At 43.8% G+C, this 22,191-nt stretch overlaps 1 protein-coding gene across 1 annotated transcript in view; it reads left to right on the top strand.

Annotated features, from left to right (window-relative positions):
• Positions 1-1,291: 1,291 nt before the first annotated feature.
• CLSPN (claspin) overlaps positions 1,292-22,191 on the top strand; it is a 39,587-nt gene continuing 18,687 nt past the window's right edge. The window contains exons 1-13 of the mRNA XM_082233344.1: positions 1,292-1,434; positions 2,232-2,361; positions 3,001-3,440; positions 4,706-4,864; positions 5,428-5,500; positions 6,194-6,302; positions 6,935-7,503; positions 15,329-15,520; positions 16,268-16,449; positions 18,956-19,158; positions 19,366-19,427; positions 20,437-20,642; positions 21,554-21,714. Of these exons, the coding sequence (XP_082089470.1) occupies positions 1,417-1,434; positions 2,232-2,361; positions 3,001-3,440; positions 4,706-4,864; positions 5,428-5,500; positions 6,194-6,302; positions 6,935-7,503; positions 15,329-15,520; positions 16,268-16,449; positions 18,956-19,158; positions 19,366-19,427; positions 20,437-20,642; positions 21,554-21,714 (2,504 nt within the window). The 5' untranslated portion in view covers positions 1,292-1,416. The remainder of the gene's footprint in view (positions 1,435-2,231; positions 2,362-3,000; positions 3,441-4,705; positions 4,865-5,427; positions 5,501-6,193; positions 6,303-6,934; positions 7,504-15,328; positions 15,521-16,267; positions 16,450-18,955; positions 19,159-19,365; positions 19,428-20,436; positions 20,643-21,553; positions 21,715-22,191) is intronic.

The raw sequence follows: 22,191 nt of genomic DNA, 5'->3' as shown, positions 1-22,191 counted from the left end.
CGAGTTTTAAATCACATTTGTACTTGCTATGTCTTCACCTGATCTGATAAACATTACCCAATTTGTTTTCCAGCACCTGCAATCCTGCACCCCATTCCTGTTTGAGGAAGCCTTCACCTGTGCATGCTCTGCCATCTGCACATGCAGAACAGCTGTATGCGTCTCAGCTTAACAGTGGCTTGTGATTTTAAATTGGATGAGAGCTGGTTTGAGGGAAAATGCATCAAAAAGCAGTATTTTAGTCTTAGTTTTAAGGAGCGGGGTGAGTGAGGGCAAAGGAAAAGGTTGTGATTAGAGGAAGAAGAAGCTGAAAGGGTTCCACAAAAACCCTGGGCTGGCCCTGAGCCTACTTTCCCACAAAGGGTCCAGGTACAGCCAGCATTACATGGGAAAGCATAAACCACACTTGGAGGATTCATTGCTATAGAGAACATGGCATACGACCATCAGAGAGGCTGGACGCTACGTATCCAGGCATGACATAGGCTTGTATCTACTGTTGAGGAAGCGATTGCTTCCCATAGAAATCAGTGGAGAAATATTTTATTTTAGCATAGCTACGATTAGGCAACAGCATTAAACCCTAACAGCGAAGTTAACAACAATTCACGCCCTTTCACACTCAAGTCTTATTTTTATGTGGAAAAAGTTGTGTGTGGAGTGGAGTTTTAAACATCTGAAAATGCAACCTATGTTGATGCACGAAGGGAGCATCAATGTGTGCATCAGCACACAGAGCTTCTGAGTACAGTACTGTTGAGCTCTGAGTGGGTGGTTTTTTGCGTTGAAAGGGGTAGATTTAAGTAGCTTGCTCCGCGTTGCAACCGCGGCGGATTTTTTTTGCTATATTAAATTAAAAACAATAACAGCAACAATATTTTAACACTGGACTATACTGCAGGGTTGTTGTTTGCGCAGCTGTTGCATGCTACGCTCTCAGTCCTCCCCCGCACATGACAATGAACTAAACTGAAGGGTTGTGGTTAGCCATTTTCGCGACAAACACCACCCATCTGCAATATGGATATTACACCCCCACCACCCCACGCGCGCTCTTTTATTTATTGTGGGCTGGAGAGAAAACCCCCGCAGGAAAGAAAGAAAAAAACAAACCAAAAGGGACAGGGAAGTGCCTTGTTTTCAGAATTTGGCCATTCTGTAGTATTTTATCTCTATGTTCCTTCTGCGACGCGAAGGGAGAGGCGTTAACGCAGGCTACGTAGGGGCGGTGCCGCGGAGGAAATCCTGCCTCTCAATTGGTTCGTGCCAGGATGACAACCAGCGTGTGGGCGGAGCCAAGTTGCGATTGGCTAAGGTCTGAGGAGCGGGGGGCAAACTCTCAGCAAGAGCGGGAAGACTCGAATTCGGAGGCGCGAGGGAGGCTTTGGCGCTTTTCGTTCGTCGGCGTCGGGCGCCATGGCGGCGGCGACTGAGGTGAGTCCAGTTTAGATTTAGCTCACGCCTGGGAACTGCCTCCAGTCAGCGGCTGGCGGTGCGAGGGGAGAACGGAGGACATTTGCCTTGGCGGCTGTCGGCGGCCCCGCGGGAACCACCTAAGGGGGCAAGAACTACAACTCCCAGCATACATTGCGGCTAACCTCGGGTGTCCTGGGGCCCCCCAATGTCTTTGAAATAGTGCATGGTCCTCGGAGGGGGAATGCACTGCTACTGTTTCAGACTTGTGTATGTGTGCTTTTAATTTGTTTTGTTTCGTTATTCATTCATTGCCTTCATATCTCACATTTTCATCCATTTCATGGTCCTACCCCCTCCTCGTTTAATTCCCCTCAACAGCCCTGTGAGGTCGGTTAGGCTGAGAGGTAGTGACTGGCCCACGGTCACCCAGTGAGCTCTCTCCCATGCCTGCTTTGTATAACTTTGATCCTTACACTACTGTGAAACTTACATCCGTGGGAACTTCTACTATGCAGTCTGTTAAGCATGCTGAGTTTGATAAATGTACCATGCAGCAGTTTCTGGTTCTGATTTTTAAAAGAGAAGCATGTCACTGTTGTGTTAATCATGCCAGATTCACTCTCTGGGCTATCTTGCCATGCAGACATTAGATAATGGAACCCTGAAGAACTCTGCTCCTAAGCGTCCAATGTCATTTTCTTTGCAGTTGGGAGGTGAATGGTGCTGGAGTTGGCTTCTATTTTAAAATTCCATTATCAAAACATTTACATGTGTTTGTCTCTTTTGTCATACTTATAAATGTTTGTGCCTTACAGATTCTGTTGGGTGTCGAGGATCTGAAATCTCAGGAAGCGTCTGACAGCGATTCAGACAGCGGACAGGGAAGCTGTGAAATGACCTCTCCAGCACAGATAAACAAAGGAGTTGCATCTGTTGATGATGAAGGTCAGTAATTTACTGTCTTTAAAAACAAAAGGGCATTACAGAGGTCATTCCATTATTTCAAAGAAATGTCCTATGCAACAGTAAATATCTCTAACATATATATAAATGTGGCACATATATAATTTACCCAACATCATGCACACAGTAAGTTAATCCATTTTTCATAGGAGCTCCTCCATGCATATCTGACACCTCCCTTCCTACCCCTCTCTCCCACAAAGTTTTGAAAACCATTTTAATATCGGGTCTGCTTTCCTGAAACTGATTTTAAAAATAATAAATATTTCTTAGTATATTCCAAAGTGGAAAACAATAGAACTGAACAGCTGAAGCCGATTTAAGAAGGAAATAATTACATGCACACACCTGGTCCTTACACTCCTATGAGCTGTAGTAGTTTGTGGGTTGTTACCAGAGCAGGGGGGAAATAGAGCCTACAGGAGCTAAATTGCACAATAAAGTTCAATTAAATTACATTGAATTCAGTGTTGCTTATCTTTAACTGCAGTATGTAACTGAATCTGCAATATTTCAAGTGAGGAAAAGTGGGTAAGAAATAAGTTTAACTGCTTTTAAAATATGTGTGTGTTTAAAAAAGGGGTGCATGCCATAAATATGTGAAACTTATATTTTTGACAGATTCTGATGAAGAGATATATGTGAGTAAGAGAGTCAAATGTAAGAAGATCCTCCCAGACAGTGACAGTGAAAGAGAAGACCTGGCTCCTGAGAAATTGGAGGCTGCAACTGGGGATATGGAAAGCATGGAGGAAAATGGTGATACATTTGCTGCTAAGGAGAAGAAATCCAACCTAATCTGCCAGGCTCTGCAAGACAGTGATGATGATGAAGTGGACAACTTGTTCCATAATAAGAACCTTGGAATGTATCCAGAGCTTGGCTTGCCTGAACATAAGTTGGAGAACTCTGGGAAAAAGCACAAGAACCACAGAATTCATTGCATGAAGGAAATTATTGAAAAAGAAAAGGGTGCCCCAAGGAAAAGGAGGAAGGAGAAAGAGAAAAAAATGAAAGCTATTAGAGATCTCATAAAGAAAGGAGAGGGAGAAGAAGGGAAGGTATGATGGGAATGAGAAGAACATTTTAAGGGATTGGGCTTTGATGGAATCATTGTGTGCACCCAAGGTAAAGTCCAGTCTAATGCCAAGTGATGTATTTACATTTTGTGATTCATGCCTCATGTTGCATTGACTGGCATGTACACATGTGTCTCACCAGCTGCACTGTTAAACTTGAATGTCAGCTATAGCATTATGGTATGGTAATCCAACTTGCTGCTAAAACAGGAGAGAATAAGGCACAGTCTAGATAAGTAGCTCACCATGCAACTGTTCTTGTTTTCGTGTCACTTTAGAGGACAGATGGCCATTGCATAATTGAATGTTCCCCTCTATTCTAAAAAAAACCTTATCTCACACACACCACCACTTTTATATAGAAAATGTGATGGGTAGGAGTAATCTAATGTAGGCTTCTCTTGACGTGCTGATTTTCCATGTATAAACATTGATTGAATGCTTACCCACAACATATAATCCTTTGCTCAGTGTGAAGCAGTACAGGCCATGGACAGTTTTATTGCATGTTAAGTTGTTTGTCTAAACTGGGTCAGGGTTCGAATGCAAATAGGATGGGAAGCATGTGGTGCTATAGATGTTTTTGTACTTTCTACTTCTATCAGCCTCAGCCAGTGTGACTGGTTGTCAGGAATGATGAGAGTTGTATCTGGAGGGCCAGAGATGCCCCATTTCTGCTGTGGTGCATGGTATAGCATGGGGCCTTGCACTACAGGCGTCTCTCCACTTTTACGTGCAATCGACTCACGCGTGATCACGTATACATGTGGTACCGGGAAATAAATAAAATAATAAAATAAAATGGAATCATACCATGGCTTATAAGGAAACCATCTCCGGATCCTAAAGATGATGTCAGTGAGGGCGGAGGAAGCCCTGAAGAGAGGCTCAGCAGGGCTTTGTTTAGGTTGCTCAGTCTCCCTGCAGTAGTAGCAGTATCAGCCACTTTCCAAGGCGACCTCCAGCAGGCTCCAGAGCTTCAACTCTAGATATTTGGTTTGGATTGAAGAGAGAGCTGGAGAGCAGGAAAAAACAGGTGCTTCCCACGTACATGATTTTGTCCTATGTGTGTGGGGCCCCGAAATGTAACTTCCACATGAGTGGAGGGTGGTCGCCTGTGGTTGGCTTTACTGTGAACTTTTAGTATGCAGTTGAAAAAATGGATTTCCTTTCTATTTATATAGGAAAGGGGGGGGGGGAGGTAGCAACTGCTAATTGTTTCCTGTATTCTACCTTTCTTGGGCCAGGAGGATAGTGAGAGGTTTTCTTTCAATGACAGTGGGTGTCTGCTGGCTGATAAAGACCTCTTTGAGAATGGCTTAGAGGAAGAGGATCCCCTTCTTCAAGATGAAGAGTCTCTAGAGTTGATAAAAGCTGCAGGGAAAGAGAAAGTGAAAAAACGGAAGGTGAGTAATGCTAAACCATCCAAGGAAACCATACAAAGTATTTGTTTTTGTTTACCTGAACTTATTGCAGTTTTACTGGATCAGTTTTACTGGATGATCCCAAATTCTAGTTGGGTGGTAACTAGAGGCAGAGCCTTTAAAGTGCTGCCACATTTGTGGAATTCAAGTGGAGAGGGTTATAGGAAGATTCCAAAAGTACTGCATTGGAGCACCTTCAAAGCACAGTGTCCCAGTGAGCTAGACAGAAATTAACCCCAGAAATAAATATTTGGTATTTCTTTAAGCAATAGTCTGTACAAAAGTTTCTTTTGGCATGTTAAATCGAATTGCCTCTCCCACTAATACTGGTTCTTGGAGTGAACACGACAAACAAGATGGATGAATATGAGGAATGTCTATTGAGGGAACCTAAAAATGACACCCACAGCTATTCACTTTTAGTTTTGTTTCTATCTCACTTTTTTGTATGGTACAGCACCTTATCTTCCATCCTGAGTATGCCTAACTTTTAATTGTGTCTAAGCCACATGTTTGCTCAAAGCTGTCTTTTCATTTTTGTTAAGGAGCGGAAGGCAGCCAGGCTGGGTAAGGAAGCCATCAAACAGCTGCACAGCGAGACTCAGCGGCTTGTCAGAGGTAAGATTTCAAAACGTTTTGCAAGATTCTGTATGCATGTAGAAGGTTCCAGGTTCTCTTAAACGATGGTATCACCCAGTTTAAAAATACCTTAAAGGAACTGTCAACAGAATGTAGACCTATCTTTGCCACAGACCTTGGAGATTCATTTGCTAGGCAGAACTGTGCTTGCTGGGATGCGGGTGGCACTGTGGGTTAAACCACTGAGCCTAGGGCTTGCTGATCAGAAGGTCGGTGGTTCGAATCCCCGTGACGCGGTGAGCGCCCATTGCTCGGTCCCTGCTCCTGCCAACCTAGCAGTTCAAAAGCACTTCAAAGTGCAAGTAGATAAATAGGTGCTGCTCTGGCGGGAAGGTAAACGGCGTTTCTGTGTGCTGCTCTGGCTCACCAGAAGCGGCTTAGTCTTGCTGGCCACATGATCTGGAAGCTGTACACCGGTTCCCTCAGCCAATAAAGCGAGATGAGTGCTGCAACCTCAGAGTTGGTCACGACTGGACCTAACGGTCAGGGGTCCCTTTACCTTACTGTGCTTGCTAGAGCAATGGTCTGACTTGGTATAAAACAGCTTCATATGTTCCTTTTAAGATTTTTGTGTTTTTATCATTAAAAGTTAAACCAAGGCCATACTGTTCAAAACTTTCCTTCATTGTATCCACACAGACCAGTTTAATCCCTTTGTTTCTTTTCTGGTAGAAGCCAACATCCCTCTCCCATATCACCTACCAGAAGCCAAAAGTGTCCATGAATTCTTCAAGCGCAAACCTCGTCCTGCCTTCCAGGGAAGTGCTATGGCTTTGCTAAAGTAAGTCAAGCTTGCTGCTAACTTGTTTCTTTTCAGGCATCTGTAGGTGTTGCAGTAGTGCTGTTATAGAATAGGACTGGATGCAGAATTCATCTTTTTAAAATCATAATTTCATTAATCTAGTTTTTCAAGATAGCTTACAAAAGAATCATAAAACAAATATAAAACAGATCAAAAACATTAGAAACAAAAACAATTATCGTAGTAACAGTAAAAATTAAAAAACAGTAGATATAAAATGTCTTAGAGATTTCCCAGGATTTTAACAGAATTAATCTTCTTAGAAACTCTGGGTTTCATTAAAATAAAAAAGTTTCAAGACTGCATAGCTGTGAAAATATGCCTGTTCAGTTTTCAGAAGCCAGAAGGGTGATTAAGATTTTCCAGACGTCAAGTTCAGGGTTACAACATGCTGCCCAGTTCAAGCTTTTCCCATTGACTAGCAAAATCCAAATATATTGTGCAAAATAAACTGTAATCATTCTTCAGTAATTCTCTCCCCGCTCCCTTTATTCAAGGATAAATAGGCAAAATACTGCATTCTGCCCTTAGACTGATTTCTTCATTTTCTGTAATGAACAAGTTTAAGATTGGTAGTGATCTAACTTGTATTCCCCCCCCCCCCCCGACAGATCAACTAAATATCAGCCTAGTCTGGATGAAGAAAGTGCTGTTCCAAAGAACCCAGGAATCGATTGCAGTGAGAGTTGGAGAGGACAATTTAACCAACCAGCAGGGAGAGTATTGGCAGCAGGGCTTGATCTGCAAGCTTCGGCCTCCTTGAACCCTGCTTCTGTCAGCACAGATGAAACTTCTACTGGCAAAGTGGGAAATTTGGCAAAACATTGTCTTGAGGAAAATGAACAGGGCAGTGATTCCAAAATCGAGTGCCTTAAGGAGGAGCTGAGTTCTGGAAAGCAAGAAAAGCCTGATCAAATCCCTGCAGAATGCATCAAATCAGAAGAGAATGACGTGGAAGAAAACTTACTTGAGCAAGTGGAGGAGCAATCTTCAGAACTGGGTGGGAAGCCCAAAGACATTGTGCAGCCACAGGAAGCAGTGTTGTTAGCTCCTGCTGAAAAAACAAAGAAGTCCAAGCTAGATCGGCTTCGGGAGCTGGGAGTAGACCTGACAATCAAGCCTAGGCTGTGTTCCGGGGATGATTCGTTTATTAATCTTGATGAGCCGGAATCTAACAGAGGTGTGGTACCAGCATCTAGTATCTTGTTATGTTGTGATTCTTATTTGCTTGCTACTGCTTATATGACAAAAGATTGAAAAGGGAATTGCTAGGGAAGTTTGCATTGTTTCATTCTTCCATGGTATCTTCTCCTAAAACGTTTGCGTTCAACGGTCAGGTGCTATCTGCCACTTTGGATATTGAAATCATTTGTTTCTGTGTAATGTGTCTAGAATTGTGACATGCTTTGCTTAAATCAGGTTGTTTTTAGGCCTCCGTAGGATATTCACTTAGCATGGTTTAGTTAAGTCTCTCGCTCATATTTAAGCAAGGGCACTTTTTCACAAGTCTGCCCGCCCACCCAGTATTAATAATTGTGACACATAGCAGTAAAAAACATAAATCGGCACTCTTCCATTAGGAACACAAGAACTTGCCATCTAGTTCAGTATGTTAGAAGTTATTCGTGGAGACAAATAGACCAAGGACTTCAATATAAGGATAACCCTTTTATTGTTCGCGTTTGCAAAGGCGGACTCTCCGTACCCGTGGATACGAAGAGCCCCGATGAAGCATAGACACAGTGTTTTTATTATCCCTACAGCTGCCGCCCCTCTTTAGGAGGCTTGGCTTACATTCTACCTATCAGAGTTCAACACATCTCTAATACATTATTTCAATCTACACTAGCCGTTTAACTGTTACTAAATATAGGTATACGCATTCCACCCCTGCCGTTATCTTGCAGACATGGCGTTTAGACTCATAAAAGACAAAGACTCTTTCTCCTGAGTTTGAGGCACTCTCCGTACCAGTCTCTTCTTTGTTTCCTAATCTCTCACAATCCCCCCTCTTTTCGATACTTTGCCTCAAACTCACGTAGGGCAGTTTAAACATGTATGCTCTTTCTCCGGCTTTGTTTGCTGTTTCTCCCTTATACCCATACACATATATACTGGACGTAATGGGCCCCACTGCCAGGGGCTCATAGCACTTAGTTTTGTTGTCTTTAGTTCTGCATCTGAAATACTGGGTTTGGTTATGAACGCAAGGGTCTAATTTTTCTACGCACTCCGGAGCAACATTATAATACATTAAGGTTCGGGTAACCCTATTTCCAGTTTTGGTGATTTGAATGCACTGGCTACAATTTTGATCTTTCGCTACGCTTGTAATTATTCCTATGGCCAAAAAAACCTAACTCTTACTATAGTCCCTCTCATTCTGATTTTCGTCTCAATTGTTCAAGGGCTTGTACTACCGTAGGGGTTCTTGTTAGGCTACAACGGACCTCCCCTCCCAGGGTAATAACACAATATCGGAATACAATGTCCTCTATAAAAACTATGTTACACTGTTCCGTGCAGTGCACACATAACACACAACACTCACAATGAGCACAGCAACAACACTCATAAAAGCACTTGCAAGTACAAAACAGGCACATTAAGGAAATTGTGTCAACATCCGAGCCTGTCTTGGTTCCTGGTTCCCTGATTTATAAGCGTCACCTTCAACGGGTTGACTGGATCAGCGGATATTGTCCAGTCCTGCGGAGCTTTCTTGACTCTGTGATAGTAAGTCCACCCGTGCTCTCTGGTCCTTACTGCCGATTCCGTGGTAAGCAGCACTTGAAATGGACCTTCCCAAGCAGGGTGAAGCTTCTCCGCCTTCCACGCTTTTATCAGGACCCGGTCACCAGGCTGGAATGAGTGTTGGTGTTCCAACAGTGGGGGACGCTGAACCAGAACGCCGCGTCTATGAAGAGACAATAAGGACTGGGAAAGTGACTGCAAATATTTTCTTAGGAACAGATCCTTAAATTCCACCAAAGGTTGACCCAACTGGGCCAAATAAAGTCTCCCCATCATCAGTTCGAAGGGGGATACTCCTAGGTCTTTTCTAGGTGCTATTCGCATTCGTAGCAAAGCCAGGGGGAGATTCTTCGTCCAAGGTAGCCCATTCTCCAGATATAATTTAGTCAAATGCTTCTTAATTTCAGCATTCGCCCTTTCTACCTTTCCACTGCTCTCAGGGTGCCAAGGGGTGTGGAGGTCCCATTTAATTCCCAGGGTTGCCATTACTTCTTGCAACACCCTCTGGGTGAAGTGGGTACCCCTATCTGAATCTATTGCCTCAACTACACCGAATCGGGGGACTATGTGTTCTAGAATGGCCTTGGTGACTACCTGCGCAGTTGCTCTTCTACTTGGGAAGGCCTCCACCCACCCCGTGAGATGATCCTTAAATACCAATAGATATTTCCCCCCCCCCTCTCTGGCAGTTCCGTGAAATCTACCTGTACCCTCTGAAAGGGCCATACTGCTAATGGTCTCCCTCCTTTCTCGGTCTTTTTGGCTCTAGTCTTGTTTACCTTTTGACATATTAAACACTTCCAAGCTATGGAATGTGCCATAGGCCACATGTCCTTACTCCAATATAAGGATTTTACCATATTGACCATAGCCTCGGTCCCAAAATGCCCGCTTTCATGTACCTTTTCTAAAACTCCCATCATTAGGGTTTTTGGTAATACTACTTGCCCTTCCGGGGTTTTCCATTCATTATCTATCTTCTCCCATCCCTCCTTAGTCACATACTCAATTTCTTGGGGGGGTAAAAACCAGATTTTTTTGTATCAGCTTTCATCAAAACAGGTACCTTCAGGGTGTATTGTTGGACCATCGCATCATTAGGAATACCTCTAGCTGCCTCTTTTGCCCTGAGATCAGCCCACCTGTTCCCCACCTCTTCAGGACTTGTTCCCTTAGTATGGGCTGAAACATGTACCACCGCGACCTTTTCAGGTCCGGTAAGGGCATCCAATAATCTTTCTAACAGTGCCATATGTTCTATCTGTTTTCCATCTGCCTTAATATACCCTCGGTCTCGCCACTTTCTACCAAAGGTGTGGACCACGCCCCATGCGTATCAGGAGTCTGTCCATATCGTTACCTCCAACCCTTTTTCCAACTCGAGGGCCCGTGTTAGGGCCATGATTTCACATTTCTGAGCTGACCAGGTTGCCGGCAGGGCCCCACTTTCAAGAATCTCCCCATCTTCTTCCTGCTTGGCAGGGGGTTGGACTCGATGGCCCTTGTGGTCTCTTCCAACTCTATGATTCTATGATTCTATGACAACATACCCTGATTTCCTCCTCCCTTTTTCTACATAACTTGAACCATCAGTGTACCATCTTTCCCCTGTTGCCAACGGCGTTTCCATCAAATCCTCCCTGACTTTTGACATTAGTTCTATAGTCTCTACACAGTCGTGTTCATCCGGCTCCCATTCTTTCCTTTCTCCAATTAGAAACTCAGCCAGGTTCAGATTGCGATCAGTCCCCAAAGTAATGTTGGGACTCGTTCTCAAAATAGTTTCATATTTTACCAGACGCCCATTGGTCATCCAGGTAGAGGCCGCCCCTGTCATTACTGTGGATATCTGATGGGGGCTATCTATGAACTATCAAGGCCCCACCGAACGTCAATTTTCTACTCTCAACCACTAGCATAGCCGCGGCAGCCACCGCCTGAATACACGTGGGCCATGCCTTTACTACAGGTTCCAAAGTCTTACTGAGATAGGCAACAGGCTGATACCGCCCCCCTCTTTTCTGGGCCAATACCCCCACAGCAGTCTGAGAACTGATCGTCACATACAGATGGAATGGTTGTTGTAGGTTAGGCAATGCCAGAACTGGAGCTCCGGCCAATACCTTTTTTATTATTATTATTCCCTCCCATCTTGCCTCATCCTCTTTGTCCCAGGCCACCTTTCCGTCTCCTACAAGTTTTTAATTCAAAAATTGGACCATCTTTGCATATTGGTCAATCCACAGCCTTACCATATCCCAATAATCCCAACATCCTCCTCACGTCTGTCTTATTTCTTGGGGGTTGTAATTCTAAAATCCCTTTCACTCTTTCAGGGTCTAATTTCCCCCTCTAACAGGTGTCCCAGATACTTCACCCTTCTCTGAATGAATTGCAATTTTTCTTTAGACACTTTTACTCCCAGTTCTCCCAATCAGTTGACATGGTAGGTTCTAGCAACCCCTGCTCCAACAATCCATCCACTACTGGTTGCAATCCCACCCGCCCCTTACGTGTCATGGGGTATTGAGGGGTCCAGGACTGGGTGATCCCCGGTTTCACTGTGATTTTAATGGGGACTATATCTAATCTTCCTACTGTCTTGCCGTCTGCCCGAACTGTTGGGTCTATTTGTCCCTCGTCTTCCTCCTTTAAGAGGTACATGGGGATTCCCTGGTCTAAGTCTACTAACTGAAAACCCAGTCCTATCATCAAATCCCTTCCCAATAAATTTATTCCTGATTCTGGTATAAACAGCAGTGATCCCTCCACTACCCGGTCACCTCTCATTATTACAGTTTCTTCCAACTGTACAACTTCTTTTGCCACACCGCTCACTCCCACCACTTTCAGATTTGAGGTTGTTTTTCCTACCCCGGGGATAGGTATACAAACCGATGACCGCGTAGCTCCAGAGTCTACCAAAAAGATCAGTGATTTTTTTTTAAGGGGCCCTTCGCATAAATTCACCAGTGGCTCATTCCGGGCCCCTACGGTTGAGCCGGAGATTCCCTATTCATATAAACTAAACAATTCTTCAATCCCTGTCTCCTCATTTGTCCTGTTTTGTCCTTGGGGCTGACTTCCCCTCTCTGCATTGGCCCGTTCTTGCACTTGAGCTCTTGGACTTCGACACTCCCGTGCGAAGTGACCCGGTTTGTTGCATCTATAGCAAATGATTCCGGGGGTCTGGGGATAATTTCCTCGTCCCCTTCCGGGCTCATTTTCCCTCTTAGCTGCTCTGATAATTGAGCAAAATTATACAAACGTGGTGGGATTTTACTTACCAGCACACAACACATAAAATCTTCTACAAAGATGAAGTATACTACTTCATAAAACTTCATTTTTGTTGTAATTAAACAAATTGTATTTAAGTTTGGCTTGTGCTGCCAAAGCAATCAATAGCATTCATTTTATTTATTTTGCAGCAGGCTGCACTTTTATCTGCAGGTGTCAGACTCTGTGTTTACCTTTAGTCAAGACTACAATGTTCTTGACTTGTGTGCCTTTCTGAATAAAATTTAGGGCGGAAAATAACAGGCTTCTGTACAGTTGGAAGCATTTAACGCCTGACAAATATCACAAGGGAGGAAAAATAATAGCACATGCAAATTATATATTGCTTCTTTGACCCATAAAATGCTCTGTTTAAGATAATGAGCCACAACCTTGCCTGCACTATAATTCCAGAGTCTTCTACAGGGTATCGTCAACACACAAAACACACACCACCTCATGGAAGAAATCCCTCACACCTTGAGTCTAAGAGAAGGCGGCTTTTCAGGCTACCAGAACTGTATCCAAACACTTCTCCCACTTAAGATTCCCCCCCCAAGATGCTACAATAAATCACAACTTTAGCTTACACTTTTCAAAAGCATCTTCCAACACGCCACTTGTCCCCAGGTGGTCTTAAATACCTAACAAGTAGAAATGGAGCACAGGTTCTTCTTCTTCTTCTTTTTTTTCTTTCCCTCAAGAGCCACAACTGCAAAGGATTATAATTCATTACTATTTGCCAGTCTCGTGCAAGGTGTGTGTGTGTGTGGGGGGCTAGTCAGGCTGCTCCTCCATCCTTGTGCTTTAGTGAAAATAATAGTGCAACAAGTCATTATTTACTTAAAGGGCTGCAACTTTTCATTTTCTCTAAGGCTAAAAAAAAACTTTTAGCTAAGCATTTTCTATATAACAAAGGTAGCTGAATTAAAACAATGCCTTTCGCTCTCAGGCCAACTGACCTTGGCAATAGCACATTTAGTTTGTTGCAAACTCTCTTCCGGGAACAGAGCCAGGGAACAAGAGAAACATTTCTATGTAAACCTATGAAGGGGGAGAGGGGAAAAGGGGTTTTTGAAACAGGATAAAAACCTGCTTGTAAAATGTTTTCAGCGGCCTGTTTTGTGAATCCATCACACAGGTGCCTCTGCCTCCCCCCCAATCTGCCCCCTTCCGGCTTCCAATTATACGTCCCGTCTGGCCCTATGGGGTACTTTGGCCAAACCACCCTGCAGAAATTAATCATAGTGACCTTTGACAGGCCGACAGTATATTGCCTTAAATACTCCTCATTCCACTGCACAATACCTGTCCCAATAAACTATTGGGATCTATGGGATTATTTCCATTGGATTCCTTCTGCCTCTTACTTTGATTTTTGCCCATTATTCACAATGTCTCCAAATTCACGTTCTCTCACAATCGCACGGAATCGCCTGGCCGCTTCCCTCGCGGGAGAGACGGAACCGCAAGCTAATCCTCCCGTCAGGGCCGAACCCTGATCCACACTCACGCGTCCGTTTGGAGCCTCTCTTTCACTCAAGAGACGATTCTCTCGCCCCCTTTCCCTTTTAATACCTCTCCCTCGTCTACTCACCCAATACAGTCCAGCGCCGCTTCTCGCGACTAGTGAACAGGTCAGGAGACGAATCTCTCACCCCCTTCCCATCCATTTTTATTTCTCTTTCTCAACTACTCACCCAATGCAGTCCAGCGCCACTTCTCGTGACTAGTGAACAGGCGGGCGTCCCCGCTGGGTTCTCGCGGTCCCCGACCGCCAAAAAGAGCTCAATACTTTCCTCCCATATATTGAGTCCTGTCTCTAGCCCTTGTGCGCCGTCCCGGGCGGGACTCGGTCCGAGTCACTCCGCAATAACGGAGGGGCGCCTACCCGGGGTCCGAATTTCGCTCAGGCAGCGCGTCAAAGGCCCCACGTTGGGCGCCAAGAATTGTTAGAAGTTATTCGTGGAGACAAATAGACCAAGGACTTCAATATAAGGATAACCCTTTTATTGTTCGCGTTTGCAAAGGCGGACTCTCCGTACCCGTGGATACGAAGAGCCCCGATGAAGCATAGACACAGTGTTTTTATTATCCCTACAGCTGCCGCCCCTCTTTAGGAGGCTTGGCTTACATTCTACCTATCAGAGTTCAACACATCTCTAATACATTATTTCAATCTACACTAGCCGTTTAACTGTTACTAAATATAGGTATACGCATTCCACCCCTGCCGTTATCTTGCAGACATGGCGTTTAGACTCATAAAAGACAAAGACTCTTTCTCCTGAGTTTGAGGCACTCTCCGTACCAGTCTCTTCTTTGTTTCCTAATCTCTCACAAGTACAACATACACTGACAGGTAGCAGCCTTTCAGTGTTCATCTGAAACATTCTCAGCCCTACCTTGAGATGCTGGGGGTTGAACCTGTAACCTTCTGCATGCAAAGCAGATGCTCTACCACTGAGCTACGGCTCTTCTCCTTAAGGCTTCTTCAAATGCTTGCCATCACAGTTACCTAGATGCAGTTCCTAATTTCCAAAGGTGTCCTAAAAAGTGTCCCTTAATTCTTGACAGTTGAGGTGCTGTTTGAGGGATGGCACTATTTTATTGTCTCAAACCCAACAAGAGTTGAGAAGACTTTTGACATCTTAGTGCAAGAAAAACTAAAAAAAATTGTGAAAAGACAGAAGATTTGACTTTTGCCCATAGGTTTAACCCCAGAATTGTGCCATGTTCACGAGAGAACTATTTTCTCCCACTTTCAACAAAAATTTCAGAAACCCCAACAGATGCTGGCATGGTGTTAAATTCTTAACAGGAAGTCTCTTATTTTCCAACTTGATTGATTTTAGGTAACTTTAGATCCAGCTGAAGTAAGATTAATTGGCTTAAAAAAAATGAAAACTATGAAGTCTTTCACAAATAAGTAATTATAGTATGTTTTCTTTTCTACCCCCCCCCCAAAACAGAACTAGATGCTTTGAAGGAACGTTTTGTGAAGCATGCACTTTACACAACCAAGCCAAAAGCAGAACGAACGGTGGGCTTGAATATTATTCGGAAAGAGACCACTCATGAGGGCAAGGAGGAGCTGAAAGCAGATGTGGTGGCAGTGACGTTGGCTGCAGAGACTGTGGAGGGTGCAACCCATGCAAAGCCAGGTACGCTTTGAGAGAGCACAGGGGCAAGGTTTATTGGGTGGGGATGCTTCCATCAGTTCTCGGGTGCTTGTCACAAATAGAGCTGCAATGGTGGCTCAACCAATGTAGATTACTTTGTCAGTAACATTTTTGATACACTAAAAAGGTGCCCCTTGATTGGAAAGCAGGTTTTTAGTTTCTTACATTAAAAAAAAATGTAGATTCTCAAAGCTGCTGATGGCAAGTAGCATCTTCAAAAAAGGGAACTGACTAAGATGATGCCGACTGCAACACAAGCATGCGTCATTTAGAAAAAGACACAAAATGGCATTCATCTGAATTTAAAATAATCTTTGTTGCTCATACAGGTTTAATTGATTGACTCACATTTCCTTAATTGTCCAAGTTTTAGTCAATTGAATGACAGCCCTAGTCCCACATGATGAGTAGCTCTGTCCTCTTGATGATACAGTATCCCCAGTTAACCCCTTGTCGCCTACAAAAATCTATGCTTCAGGTAGGACCAGTCGTCCTTTTTAGCTTAAAGCAAATAAGATCTCAGAAGCCTGAAGCTTTCCTTCTCCTCTCCTAGCTGGAATTGCTGGTTCTCTTAGTCAGCACATGAGTTCCTGAACACCCCCAATTTCAAATAAACTTCCATTGCTTTTAAAATTAATTGTTGGTGGCATCATTAAAATGTTTGCCTGGGACAATGACATTTCTGTGTGTCTGTTAAGATGTGCATCTTAGCGTATTTATGCTTACCAGGTGAAAAGCTACAAATGCTTAAGGCTCAACTGCAGGAGGTCATGAAGCTCCGCAGGATGGAGGAACGCCAGAAGCGGCAAGCATTGTATAAATTGGATAATGAGGATATGGTGGAAGAGGAGGAGGAAGAGGAGGAGATGACAGATGAATCTGAGGAGGAGGAGGAGGAAGGCAATCAAGAGGTCTTTCCTTTATTTTGCTTTACATTTTATTTTATTTTGGCCTACTTCAGCAAGTTCTAATGTATTGCTGACTTCTCATAAAACTATCCAGGAACTATGAGACTCAGGAATTTGCGCCATGTATAATATTGGCCTCTTGCCAAATTGATCTGAAATAAAAATTGTAATTAAGTAAATGTGGCTTCAGCTCCCCACACAGCTAGGCATTGAAATACAGGCTTTTATCTTGTCCACCTTACTGCTGGCAATTTTGCAGCCAGAAATTTGTTATGATTTAATCATGAAGCAATTTCCCCCGAGGAAGTACAGAAATTCAGGCAGGTAGCCACAGAACCCTGCAGAGCCACCACTTACTTTGCCTTGTTCCATACCTCTCAAAAGCCACACAGTGGGGCTCTGAATATGAGAAAGTAGGAAACGAGGCCAAGAATGACATGGCTGTGCAGAGTATCAACTAGCAGAGTATCTTAGAAGCTCTGTTGCAAGGAAATGAAGCACTGCAAAGCCAGACAGAGTTGTGATGAACCGGTAATTTAGTTTGCTTTAAATATACATATCTGCCCCCCTAGCAAGACCAATTCTGCTATTTTACTATAGGCAGAATGAATTAAGCAAAAGGCAACAACTGTTGCATCTAAGTTTTGGAGTTCTGCAAAAAAATAGTATTTATTTAGAAGACTTGAAAAGCAAGTTTATGATCTGAATTATCAAAGTGGGGTACATTATTAATATAATTGGAATCTGTAAAATACAGCAATAAAAATGGGCCAAAACAAAAACTAAGGGAGCAGCCTCTGATCATAAAACATTGTGAATGTCAAGTAGCAGAAGATTCCTCTATTGCAGAGTTTATGCCACCCATGATGTCCAGCTGCAAAAGAGGGCATCTGTCTGGGCTCAACGTGTTCTTGGACTCTGTCCTGGCACCTGTTTTTAAATGCTAGGGATTAGACTTGGGAAAAGAAGAAGAAAGAATTTAAGGAAGTACATATTCTTCACTGCTGAGATAACTCTTGCAATATGTTAGGAGGAAGGGCTTCTGAACTGGAGAATAGTAGTTTGAGATAGACCTGCTCTAGAAATTAAGTGTTAGCTTTCTGGACCAGTATCTGGAGGCGGTTGGAGGATGGATGGCGGCTAACAGATTGAGGTTGAATCCTGACAAGACAGAAGTACTGTTTTTGGGGGACAGGAGGCAGGCAGGTGTGGAGGACTACCTGGTCCTGAATGGGGTAACTGTGCTCCTGAAGGACCAGATGCACAGCCTGGGAGTCATTCTAGACTCACAGCTGTCCAGGGAGGTGCAGGTCAATTCTGTGTCCAGGGCAGCTATTTATCAGCTCCATCTGATACACAGGCTGAGATCCTACTTGCCCGCAAACTGTCTCGCCTGTGGTGCATGCTCTAGTTATCTCTTGCTTGGACTACTGCAATGCGCTCTATGTGGGGCTACCTTTGAAGGTGACCCGCAAACTGCAACTAATCCAGAATGTGGCAGCTAGACTGGTGACTGGGAGTGGCCGCCGAGACCATATAGCACCGGTCTTGAAAGACCTACACTGGCTCCCAGTACGTTTCTGAGCACAATTCAAAGTGTTGGTGTTGACCTTTAATGCCCTTAACGGCCTCGGGCCAGTATACCTGAAGGAGCGTCTCCACCTCCATCGTTCAGCCCGGACACTGAGGTCCAGCGCCGAGGGCCTTCTGGCGGTTCCCTCGCTACGAGAAGCCAAGTTACAGGGAACTAGGCAGAGGGCCTTCTCCGTAGTGGCACCCGCCCTGTGGAACGCCCTCCCATCAGATGTCAAAGAGAAAAATAACTACTAAACTTTTAGAAGACATCTGAAGGCATCCCTGTTTATTATAAAGTTTATTAGGTTATTGTATTTTAGTGTTCTGTTGGAAACTGCCCAGAGTGGCTGGGGAAACTCAGCCAGATGGGCAGGGTATAAATAAATTATTATTATTATTATCATCCCAAAAGAAGGATGGGGCAGGCAGTAGGTAATGGGAACTGTGACCAGCAACCACTTCTTTATCCTTGCTGCTGGTGGCCCTCATTGTACCTCTTTTCTTAGTCTGAGCTTTTGGCAGATACTGGCTCCATCTTTATAAGGTGTTGTCTGTAACTATAAGGGCTAGAAACTGGTTTATTGCATATACAGAAAGAAGAGACTAAAGAAGTCTAGATAACATGAGGATTTTGCTGGATTAGATCAAGAGTCTATCTAGTTCAGCATCTTGTTTCCCATAGTGCCAAGCCAGATGCTTGTGGGCTTCGCAGAGGCAAATCAGGAAGACAACGTTCTTCTGTTGTCTCCTAGCAACTGGCCTAATCCTTTTTTTAAAGCCCTGTTTTGTAACCGTAGGTTTCATAAGAGTTTTCACTGTTCGCTGTAAAAGTGTATGCACTTGAAGCCAACAACCATCTGTGTTTAAGCATACCCATAAGCAAAAGTTCACTCACTGTGGAATTTGGTATATGTGTGTGTGTATATTCCACTAGACGGTGGAGTATCTCCTTGGTGAGGCAGAGGAAGATAATGAGGAGCTGGAAGAGCAAGGCCCTGCAGATAGCGACAAAGATACTGACAAAGAATCGGTTGATGAGGAACGAGCAGCCAACTTTGTGCACTGCACTGCTGTTCCAAAGCTTTCCTCAACAGAGTCAACCTTGCTGCTGTTCAAGGATAACTCTTCAAAAACAGGGTAAGCTTTAGTTTTATTACAGGGCTAGCCAACATGGTAAACTCCAAATGCTTTTGGAATCCAACACTGAGCCAGCATAGCCAATCACCCAGTGTGTCCAATAGCAACTGGAGGGCACCACATTGACTATCCCTGATTTATGGAGTGGTCCTTACTACCTTTTAAAATATGATTATCCTTCATTTGGGCTGTTACTGTTTCTTGCAGGTGTTCTCTTCCAAGTGAAAAAGCTGAGGTGGAAGAAGGTGTGGGAAGATCACACAAGCCAGGTAATATACCTGCGTATCTGCAGCTGGCATGCTCTTATCCTGTCTGTTTTTTCATACTGTGCGTTTGAACGACAAACTAAGCTTTTCTTGTAACTAAAATATATGTCTTGATAACTTTTATATGTAAGTCTTTCTGCTTGTTCTCTTCATGATTCAATGGGGGGCAAGCATTTTTCCAAAACATAGATATACTTCAAAAATTAGCAATATATTTCTTTTAGTTACAAGATAAGTTTAATACACAGATACATAGGTTGGTTAAATTTTGGGAAGGTCTGTCGAACAACCACCTCTGGGATAGATGTGATCTGCTGCATGCCTTGCTGCAAACCTATCTTGGCTTACGATCTGCTAAAGTGTGGATCAGAACCCCACTGGATTTGCTGCAAGGAAAATGTGAAGTTGTAAGTCCTTGACTGCTTAAAGGCTCAAATCTTCACATGCTGGAAATGAAGCAGTGTGTGGAGAGCTGTGTATATAAGAGGTGAAGCTAGGAGAGAGATGTATGGGATATAGTCGCTGGATGAGTTATACATAACTAGGTTGTAGGGCGTTGGGGTGAGCAGAAGATCTTAGTTTTTATGTGGGCTGTTTTATGTAGCTTGAGCTGTTCTCATTCCATGTTTGTACTTCTGAAAATGTTCTGCTGTTTCCCTACGTTATTGCAAATGTTTCATTTTGTTGGTGACTTCTGTTTCAATGAATTGGTGGTTTCCCCTTTCTGTGAGACATTGAAGATTTGCCATTACTGGAAACAGGATATTTCGTGGGATTGATTCACACTTGTGCTCTAGCAGAGCTTTATTTGGGGAAGACCCAGTGAATGAATTTCACTTGGCACTCAGTGATAAACCAGTTCCCATAGTTGGGGTCTGAGCGGAACCTCAGCCCTCCCCCAAATTCCATGGAGAGGGATGTGGCTTAGTTCACTCCTAATAACCAGCTCAGGTTGTTTTAATTCCTCTAAAAATTAGTAGGGTTTTTTCACTTTTCTTTTTCCTTCTCTTAGAAGATGAAGATTCGTTTTTACTGCCGAACCTGGCAAAGGAAAACAGTCACAACAGCAGCTTTGAGTTGATTGGTTCTATGATTCCCTCCTATCAACCTTGTAATAAGCAACTGGCACGTGGAGGCAACTTTCTGTCTGCCGTTGGAGTCGTCCGCTCTCCTTCTCCCGGCTTTTTCAAAACAAGCTTCATCAGTTCTGCTTCTAAGGTCAGATTTTGATTTTTTTTGAATCTTTAACTAATAGTAGCTGGTCACTCGAAGAGCAAATATGTAACTTTAAGAACTGGTGCCTGAATTTGCTTTCCCCCGTCATCCCTCTCCACTCGATTTTCCTTTTTGTATCATGTTTCTTAAATGGTGAGCTTGCAGACAGGCGCTGTTGTTTTTTAAATCTTCTGTAGTCATAGTACAGCAGATCCCAGGGCAAGATACAAAACAACCATATACTGTAGATTCCGGCGTATTAGGTGACTGAGCATATTAGATGACCCCCCAAATTGGCAGCTGCAATTTGGGGGCTCGTCTTATAAGCCCAGTTGCCCAATACGCTGGGCAGCAACGGGGGACGGGCTCAGCTCTGCGCTGGGAGAAAGCCGCCTGGCACAGAGCTGAGCCTGCCGCCCACTACTGCTGCTTCGGAGCGTCTGCAGCAGCAGTGGGGGGTGGGCTCTGCTCCGCGCCACCCATACCCGCTGTATAAGGTGACCCCCGACTTTGGAGAAGATTTTCCGAGGTTCAAAAGTCGCCTTATGCGCCGGAATCAACGGTACATAAAATCAGACATGAGAATCCAAGGACAAGCCTCCCAATGCTCTTGTTCCCCTGGCTAGTAGCAGAGACCAGAATGTATTTCCTTTAATTCTGCAGCCTTAGGGAAACCTTTCTTTCTTTGCTTCTTATGTCCAGAAATTCAAAGTTTTTGCAAATTGATTAATTTCTGTATGCAAACATTATAACTGTTTCCAATTTTGTATTGCTTCAGTTTGTTAGCTGCAGAGTTCTGGCCTGTACTTTTAATTTTTCTAGTTTTAATTTTTAATTTTTCTATTTTGAATTTTGGCTACAGTCTGCCTTTTAATTCATGAATATAACTGTGTTCTGCTTCTCCTCTGCTTTAGAGTTCAGGGAAGGCATCTGAGCCTTCCCTACCCATAGAGGATTCCCAAGATCTCTACAATGCTACTCCTGAAGAGAAAAGCCCAGTTCCAACAGCTGGGAGGTTCCAGTTCCAGTTCTCCCTAGAAGACGACACTCAGAGTCAGTTGCTTGATGCAGATGGGTATGTAATTTGGAGAGTTGGCTCTCTTTTGCAAGTAACGCTTTCAAAATAGGTAGAGTAAGGTTGCATTCCTAAACATACTTACTAGGAAGTAAAGCTGCATCAAACACAGTGGGACTTGCTTCAAGGTAAGCATGCATAGGATTGTGAATGGTTAGAACAAATAAACAGAGGGATGAAATGCACCCACTCTTCAGAGAATGGTTTCTCAGTCTCAGAAATGGAAGCTGCTGGTTTGCTGTTGCCTGTGTGCTCAGTATCTACTAGTAGTAGATAATAGGCTTGAATCCTGGAACCCATGAGAGGAAGTTAGTTTGATGGTAGAAAAGGATAAGCTTCCACTTTTCAGTCCAAGGCACAGTATCCTCAATGACTTAGCAATGAAGTCAAGTTGCTGGCTCTGTGACAAATCTTCAACCAGCAGGCCATATTTCAGAGTTATTTAGTTCACAGGCCTATTGGGAAGGTGTGTGTGTG

The sequence above is a fragment of the Podarcis vaucheri genome (assembly GCF_965113315.1).
Source record: "Podarcis vaucheri genome assembly, chromosome: 7".
NCBI classification, from domain to species: domain Eukaryota; kingdom Metazoa; phylum Chordata; class Lepidosauria; order Squamata; family Lacertidae; genus Podarcis; species Podarcis vaucheri.
This window is presented reverse-complemented; position numbering and strand designations above follow the sequence as displayed.